The sequence below is a fragment of the Nilaparvata lugens genome, chromosome 1 (assembly GCF_014356525.2).
Source record: "Nilaparvata lugens isolate BPH chromosome 1, ASM1435652v1, whole genome shotgun sequence".
Taxonomy (NCBI): domain Eukaryota; kingdom Metazoa; phylum Arthropoda; class Insecta; order Hemiptera; family Delphacidae; genus Nilaparvata; species Nilaparvata lugens.
In genome coordinates, this window is record NC_052504.1 from 90,733,036 (window position 1) to 90,742,683 (window position 9,648).

The 9,648-nt window shown below is 33.3% G+C and overlaps 1 protein-coding gene across 1 annotated transcript; it reads right to left on the reverse strand.

The window, feature by feature from the left end:
- Window positions 1-332: 332 nt before the first annotated feature.
- LOC120349445 lies at window positions 333-6,280 on the reverse strand. Its single transcript, XM_039419600.1, has 5 exons — window positions 5,448-6,280; window positions 4,723-4,819; window positions 4,069-4,170; window positions 2,456-2,611; window positions 333-541 (listed from the first exon to the last, which is right to left on the reverse strand). The coding sequence occupies exons 1-5, from the start codon at window positions 6,140-6,142 to the stop codon at window positions 488-490; spliced, it is 1,104 nt and encodes a 367-aa protein (XP_039275534.1). The 5' UTR covers window positions 6,143-6,280; the 3' UTR covers window positions 333-487.
- Between the last annotated feature and the right edge of the window lie 3,368 nt (window positions 6,281-9,648).

A 9,648-nucleotide genomic window follows, 5' to 3' on the forward strand; every position in this document is an offset into this window, starting at 1 on the left:
CCTTTGAGCTCTCAACCCAGAAAAGGTTTTCCAATGAATGAAACACCTCATCACCTTGAATAAAACAAAATCAATTATATTTTTATTTATTGGATAAGTTATTACCGTCCTGTTATATCATCGCTAGTTAAAAAAACGATTTATTTGCCTCTTTTATTCCATCACATTTTTTATTGTAATAGATTGAGCTTGGAAACATCCTTCCATTTTCCGTGTTCCAACAGATACATTTTTGTTCGTGAATACAACGACTATTATCTGAATCTCAGGAAATGTGAGAAGAACAAAGATTGCAATCTCTACCAAATATTAATTATTTTATTGAATTCATAGTTCGAATTACCAAATTCTTTCATTTTTCAACCATCTTGATGATGATTTTCTTATTATTGAGTTTCAATTTCTTGATTTTGATATACGAATAGGCCTACATGAGATTTCAGTCCATTGCAAATAAATGCATCGCGTATGAATTTATGATTGAAAATTATTTTGAGAAATTGTTGAGTAAGTTTAAATAGGAGTAAGCTCCTCGCATCACCTGGAATTAAAGATATGAATAAGTAAAGCAATTGATCGTTTAAATTAAAATCAAATTGCTTGTAAGCGGCGTGTAAGTCTGTACACAGCTATACAGATAATATGTGAATTCCAATGTAATTTTTGTAGTTTTTTAGCAGCTCGAATTATTGAATGAGAGAGAACTGTTGGAGCATTGAATTTATTAAGCTGATTGAATATTATTGTACAAGCATTTACTTCGTTCAAGTTTGTTGCTACATTCTATTCGATTCTGACTGTTTGAACCAATCTAGGAAATTTATATATATGTCAATTTCTTGAGGGTAGTAAAAGTGAACAGTGCTGAATCTCGTTATCCGTGGCTGTGATTACATGCACATGTTCGTCACTCAAAACATTTAGAACATTTTTTCGAATCCTCATTGGTCTGTTCACGTCCACGTGGACAGCGCCCAACACTTTTTCTTTGAAACTGAAGATCTATTTACAAAACTATTGAAATAGAAGTGTAATTAGACTGCATTCAGTATTTAATAAGAAGTAAGTAGGAAGTTAATAAGACTTTGATTTCCTTTAGTGAGGTCCACGTTATTATGGAACGTTGCCGATCTTCGGTCTTGTAATATTAACTGTTTATTCCCGTTTAAAATAATCAATTCTATCTTATTAAGCAAAAGATTATATTTCTTAATAATTTTATAATTAAGTTAAATTTTTGTGTAATTATTAATTCTACATTGTTGACCGACCGAAGTGAAGTCTAAGATTCAAGTCGACGGTCTGGCATTTCTCTTAATGTTTAAATGTTTAAATGTTCAAATGTTTGAATGTTTGCATGTTTATATGTTGCGAATTTCCGGCGAAACGCGGTAATAGATTTTCATGAAATTTGACAGGTATGTTCCTTTTTTAATTGCGCATCGACGTAAATACAAGGTTTTTGGAAATTTTACATTTCAAGGATAATATAAAAGGAAAAAGGATCCTCCTTCATAAACCAATATTGGAGTAGAAATCAGACTATAGAATTATTCATCATAAATCAGCTGACAAGTGATTACACAGATGTGTGGAGAAGCCAGTCTATTGCTGAATTTCCATAAGGCCTATAGTTTCAATCAGGTACTTGTGGATGAGAGTACTGCGTGAGGTCTACTGTTCACAGAGCTTTTAGTTAAAATATGATCTGGCAGCAGAGCAAAACGCTTTGTTGAATGATAGACAAGGATAGCAATACTATTGCTAATCAAGCACTGCCACTATAACGTGAATCTCACTTTAGTAAGAATAATAATTCATTTGGATTATATTGTTGAAAAATGATAGCATTGATATTGTTAGTCAATTATAATATAAATATGACTGGATAAGGGAATCAATCCACTCTTCTTTTCTACACTTGGTTTTTCTTATCAACCTCATTTTTTAGTGTTTTATGAACATTAATTTATAACAAATTATATGTTGAAGCCAATGTACCTAGAATACATCCATTCTAGAATGTATTCTAGGTACCTCGGTTTATGTATCACCATAGAGAAACAATAGCGTAAGTAGATATCCCATGGTATAGGGAATTTATGTCGCAACTTTTACTGTTATCTCGAGCCGATTACTGTCAATTATTGTCAATTTTTACTGTTTTGTTGGGGTGATAGTGTATGAACGGCACAATTTGAGAGACTACCAGCATCACACAGCTGCATAGAGAAGAACTATGTGAACTGTATCGGCTTGGGATAACAGTAAAACTTGCGACATAAACGCCCTATATCATTGGATATCTATGCTATCGTTTCTCTATGGTATCACTATGATGAAAACCCTCCTCTATGAAGTGCAACGACAATAATTCTCTCAAAATCACATCAAATTATTGTAATGAATAACCGGTAAATTGGATAAAATACTTTATAATTCTTGTTCAACTCACCACCATCATGTTCTTCCTGTTTAGAGTCATGACATTGAAGAGGTAAATTCTGGGAAGCCTGTTGCTACGTGTCATTATTAATTGAAGACTGCTTGTAAACCATTTTGGTTTACCTCTCCAATCGCATTCATAGAGAACCGTTCTTATCTCTTCTCCCTGAAAAATGCATGAGACATTCACAATGCTAATAAACAGTGAGCTTATTTGTTTTTCAATTATCCTTCAATATTCTTGGCCATGCGTTACATTCACAATGTGAATGTTCTGTAAACTTGATTGATTTTAAATTATTGTTCAATATTCTTGGCCATGTATTGGAAAACTTCATTTATAATTAAAAAAAAAAATCAAAATAGTTTATTGTCATTACAAAACAAAATTTGTATAACAAGGTCAAATACATTAACAATTCATCACATTCATCAATAAATTAATATTTATTCATTGTAACTTTTTTTAAGACAGCAACAATAATACAAACAGGACAACAACAACAATAATAATTCTATAAATCTATAGATGCGTTATTAATTGTCAAACATTCTAGGAACTCCTTAACACTGTACACACAAAACTCACACAACATATCTTTCATGAATCTTTTAAAACTGGTCATATTCAATGCTCTGACTTCCGTCGGCAATAAGTTGTAAATTTTCTTACCGAATTCATGAAAACTATTCAGAGTTAGTTGTAAATTGCATTGGCTTCTGTGTAACAATGTGTTCTGACGTGTGTCATAATTGTGAATATAGTTATTTGTTTGCATCTCATGCAGGTAACCTTTTACATACAACAGACACTCAAGAACAAAAAGAGATGGTGCCGTCAGTATTTTTAGCTAGTATTTTCAGTTCCATCATCAGAGATCTAAGAATACTTTAGCCAATAATGGCTCGACAGTAGGAAAAGTATATTGAAATTCAATATTTTCATGTTTAGCTATGCTCAGTGATATCTCTTACTGAGTAAGTAATATCTCTTTCTCTTATTAGTAAAGAATAATATTCAATACTGAATGGAGCGCCTTGCAAAAGCCGTATATGCAACCCGCATCACACTACTTTCACCGCTTCAGTTTGAGCCAACTTGACCTTGAAGTTCAAGGAGTACCGTTACTAGACCGTGACTCGCTATTCTATCTCTCTTGCACTAACTACCTTCGCGCACTCTATCCTTGTTCAACGCGTGTCAAGCGGGTAGCCTACTCTAGCCTTGAATTAAACAATACGGTAGTGTAGATGTACGTCCATTTTAGTATATCTATTCAACAAATATAATTTTTTATTCCTTGATTGATTTTTCTACTGATTATCTTAGTTTGTTTATGGAGATAAGTAGACAAGAGGTAGTGGTTTGGATCACAGATTTGAACAGCAATTACAATTCATTCAATAAAATCGAACATTTCTTGTAAATTATTCAATTATTCAAAAACAATAGAACTCAAATTGTTATTTTTGCATGTTGGACAACCAAGACTTTCAAGGAAAATCGATAAGAAAATTTTCCCCGGATACCCCTAAAGTATGACCCCCCCATAAACAATCCCTTTCCGTCACCATTCAAGAAAATATACAAAAATTCAGTAAAAATATTATCAACAAACTCACCTCATCTTGCACTTTCTGGCCATTTTCACTTAAAAAGAACTCGATAACTGCTATCGATATTACAATAATAAAATATTTTATTTTCAGTACTATTTGACCCTTCTGAAACAAGAAAGAAACAATCATTTTAGAGTAAAATAATGATAATCTGTGATAATGATAGATCTCACTAATGTTAATACAACCGCAAAATAAACGAATGTAGCCTACTGGAACAAGAGAGAAACAATCATATTCCAATCTAATGAATGATAATTTATATAATGATAGATCTGACCAATGCAACCGAAAAATCAACGAATGTAGCCTAAATTTGTTTGATACTCGAACGTTTATAATATTGTTAGGCTGTTTCTATAAAATACAAGGAATAATAATTACCAGAAGTATATAGAAAGAGTTCAGATTTGAATCAAACCTGATCAAAATTTTTTTTGGAGCAAACTCAATGTGGATTGACTCAATGGTTGATTCTCAGTTCTTGAGGCTGTCATTATTTTTTGATTGATGTGCATTATAATATCACGTGATAGCTCAGCCTATATAATACCAGTATAATCTCATGATCAATTTCAAAATTACAATCAAAATTCGTAAAAACTTCTCATAATCTTTGCATTTCATTGAATATTGGCTAAAAAATGTTAAACTAACCAGTACTATGAATATTCCCAAGCAAATTTGAAGACAGATAAAGGTGTTGAAATAGAATAGACGAATCTTGAAACCTTCATTCAGCCAGTCCATTTTCCTGTAAAAGAGATTTTTTGAATTTCGGAAGATACGGTACTATGTTAGTAGCTGATATGAGCTCAATGCAAAAATATGAAATATTTCTAATGAAGATACGGTGAAAATTTTCTGTGTCAGGGTATCTAAAGTAGGCTACATCTAGAGTAAAGTATCCTGTATTAGGGAACTTATCGTCATTTTCCTTCCTAAACTTGTTATCAAACCATGTTCTTTTATTATTTTGTTGTATAACTAGTTTGTAGTGAGTAACAAGTAAAGGTGATGAGCACTAAGTGCCGTTTGCAAAGTGACAGTTTAAACTAAATTTAATTTTAAACTGGATTAAATCCATATCAAGTCTTATTTGTTATCATGTCGTTCATTTTGAATTAAAGCCACCAGCTGATTAAATTCAGTTTAAGCTTTGAATGAAGTATTTTGTTCAGAATCTGCTCCCTCTGTTTCTTTTCTTTTGTATCAATCCCTCAAAGTAAATATTTCTGTGATAACGAGAATATTATATTTGCTTTGCGACATTGGCACAGGTTTAATTATTTTCTGGAATTTCAATTTCAAGTATATTTCAAAACTGTATTTTATTGTAACTTATATGATATATTCATAGAGCATAATTCTTCCAACCTCACCTACAAATGATTTGATGATGCCTCGCCAATTGTTTCATCATCAAACGCAGCTCCTTCTCTGAAAACCCGTTATCCTCCAACCCATAACTCTCATTTTTATTCACTCGAAACGTGTTCTCAGCACAGTACATATTGATTTCTCTGACATTCAATTGAAACAGCTTCATTTCGACTCGCATGTGGAACATTGTTAGCATCTGTGAAAGACTGTTGATCAAAGCTAAAATAACTGAATAATAAACGTAGAACAATTGCAGACCTGTGCAGACAAGGTATTCGTGGAAACTTGTGACAGTCAGAGATAGTGACAATGGTGAGTAGAATTTGAAAAGAAGTGGTAGATTTTCGACGGGTTCTAAGTTGAGGAAATAGAATAGTATACCACAAATGGGCACGATAGAATAGCCGCTGAAGAAGTATCTAAGGACAGTGCCAGTACTCTTCAACAACCTGTATCCTTCTAGAGTCATTTCATCAACTAGTTCACACTTTCTCTCATAGATGTCGTTCTCTGTATTTTTCAGCGGCACTCTATAGACTGTGAATTCTGAGTAGATGAGATCCATGAATGATTTCATAGTGTTCGGTTTGAACATAATGTCGGTGGACATACTTAGTATTCCGAAGCAGTAAATCAAGTTGTCGGTCGCGGTTACTCGGGAATTGAAGTCCCAGTTGCCCCAATTCAAGTACATGGCTATGGCTGGTTGCACTATTAGGCAGAGTCCGAAAATATAGAGAAGCCAACCCCTCAAAGTAATGGAGTCTGGTGGGTAATATTGAAGGAGCTGCAAATTTCTTGAAATCTCGTCCTTTACTTCTTTGAGATTGTCCGTTACCTGAAATTCCATGCGAAATTCATGAAGAGGCCTTATGAAGCATAAATCATTTCAGAATTAATAGAAATACGAGTATATTCTATGCAAAATATCATCTTAACGACAAAACAATTTACAATGGAGTTGATAGTTATTATTCATAGGATATTATTTTTAAAATATATGTTATCTATACTATAATAAAGTAAAAAATTGGCTTATACACGTACGGGATAGGAAATTCTCAAATGACGCATCATCACGTCTGAGTTATTGGACTGGTCAAGGCTGTGCAAAGGCTAAAAATAAACTCGTGATATTTTTCAAAGTTTTTTGATTTGTATATCATCAAGCTATCAAAATGAAAAAGTTTTCTCAGGAAAACATTTTTTTCTGATCATTACTTTTTGAGATATGAGCGCCTAAAGTTTAAATTTTTGGGACAGAACATTTCAAATTCAGTACGATATAAATCCATGAGATTCAGAGGATGGACTCTTCATGGTATTGTTGATCTAGTTAAACAAAAATTTTCTGAAAATATTAATTTTTGGAAAAGTTATTCAATTTACCAAAAATAACTCAACTAAAAATTATTTTTGGTCAGTTTTAGTAAATTGAATAACTATCTTAAGAATTGATATTTAATTTACAATGGAGTTGATAATTATTATTTTAAAAATATAAGTTATAATAAATAAAACAGGGGTGACCAATTTTCACTGGGCAATATTTTCAATTAAGTGAATTATTATTGAATTTTCGTCTATGATTCATGAAAAATAGCCTACTCACTTTAGTACCGCTACTCATTTTTGGATGAACAATTTCTAGCTATCCTAGTTACTAGTATTCTAGTTATCTAGTTACACGAAGCTAGTCAACAAAATCCCAGACAAGTTACATTAGAGAGCAATGTTGATTTGGAGAGACTAGACTACCTAAATAATGTTCTATCTACGAGACTGAAGAGCAACTGATTCTTGTTGATCGCTTGTTTTTCAGAGCAGCCACGATACAAGAATAAACAATTGAATCCATAGGTCTTGATTGTCAAAGATTTCATGACATTCCACCTGTAAAAACTGTTATTAAAACAGTAAAACCATGGTATTATGCAGCAATCATGGATGTTCAAAAAGGGTTTAATACTCAAGCTACCACCATAATTATATCCCGAATCGCTAGAATTATCGAACAAAATGATATATAATAGCTGAAATAATAAACCTTTTTCTTGGATTGCGTGCTTTTGTTGACCAATTTTGCACAATCACTTTTAGAACCGTTCCAAAAAACAACCTTTCTTTCTCATTATGAGGGGTCTAATGAGGAGCTTTTTTCGAAAAAGAGCCCTCCTTGTGGAAAATATGAAGACAAACTTTCCGATTGCTTGAGAGTGGATTCCATTCTATTTATTTATCAGGTGCTGAGTGAACAGGTAAGAGCAAAGCTTACAGTAGTTGGCAGAGAGAACATAATCTATATATATATATATATATATATATAATATATATATATATATATATATATAATATATATATATATAAGCGAAATGGCACTCACTCACTGACTGACTGAATACGGTAACTGACTGACTGACTCACTCACTCGCATAACTAAAAATCTACCGGACCAAAAACGTTCAAATTTGGTAGGTATGTTCAGTTGGCCCTTTAGAGGCGCACTAAGGAATCTTTTGGCAATATTTTAACTCCAAGGGTTGTTTTTAAGGGTTTAAAGTTCGTCTTTCAGCATGTATATTCTTCTTCTCCCAATCTCTTAATTATAATTGAAATTTTCCATATCATATGTTACTATAGAACTATAATCTAGATACCTCTTTGAAACAGTTGTTAACTGGCAACTAAATTAATAATTTTGTCAGGCTGGCATTAAGTTGAGTTGACTTTGTTAGGTTGGCACCAAGTTGAAGATTTGAATGCTTTTATCGCGGAAAAATTGATTGGGCCCTGCTACTTCAATCCTGGTAATATTATATTACTAGCCGTCAGGCTCGCTTCGCTCGCCATATCCGTTTAGCCAGACGTTTAGTCTGGACCCCCGACTGGATCGTCCTAACATATGATAAAAATGCTCAAATGAAAAATGCAGGCGAGCGGAGCGAGCCTGCTGATCTCATTCTTGGACGATCCAGTCGGGGGTCCAGGGGGCGGAGCCCCCTTGCTAGACGGATATGGCAAGTGAAGCGAGCCTGACGGCTAGTGCTAGTATGAAATGAAAAAGTTTGTTTCTCATCTGGAGGTATTCCTAAATCCCTTGATTAATTTGTGGTTCAATCAAAAAGCAATGAGCTGCTGTAAACTTCAACGTAGTTTCCAATGATTAGACATTATAAAATACTAACAATATAAAACATGAAAACAATGTTTTAAAGTTTGAAATGTTTTAAATAAAACGGTACTTCATGTTTTATATAATTTTTTAACTTCATGTTTCCAATAATTTTAATAAAGTAGATCATACAAGTGAAGTGATTTTATTATAAAATACTTGTCTTATCATCATATATCTTGTCAATTATAATCAGCAATTGATTGACTAGAGTTTGGAAAGAGATGAATATTGGTGAACTGTGAGCACCATCATGTCAATAAGCACACAATGATTCACATTTTTTAATGATTTATAGTTAGGTCTGACCCAGGGTTTTCGATTCCTTCCGGTTTTAGCGTTTTGATGGGATTTTGTTCATTAGTTCTCTGATTATTCAGACAATAATTAATTTCTATCACAAGACGTCAAACGATCGTTATTAATAAGCAATTAAACAATTTCAATTGATAGCAAAAATATCACATATTTTGAGTACAGTGTAAATCAAGTACAGGAAAATTCTTGAGATAAACATTTTTGAAGATAGTAAAACATTGTTCAAGTTAGTACTAATTCCTCAACATTCGAGAGAGTTTTAATCATTGCTGTGTGATTTGTATTCATGAAATCTTCTTCTTCTGGCTTTACAGCTCGATGTGAGCTTCAGCCTCTCGCACAAGAGCCCTCCACACATCACGGTCACATGCCTTTCGTCTCCATGCTCTTATCCCCATCTTTCGGAGATCATCCTCCACTTCATCACTCCATCGGTTGCGTGGTCTCCCCTGTCGTCTTCTGCCCTCCATCCTGGCCTTATAAATTGCTCTTGGCATGTGTGGTGGTTATGAAGTGTTTTTATCTAAGATAACCAGGACATTGGTAGAGGCATGTCCCTATACAATAGAGGAGTGCTGCAACGCATTCTCAGAATCCCGATCCTGAACTTGACATGTTACATGCCACTTGAGCCTTGCTCAAAAATGTGTGGCTTCACGCAACTAAATTGTAATAAATACATAAATAAATTCGATGTTCTGCCATTCTCT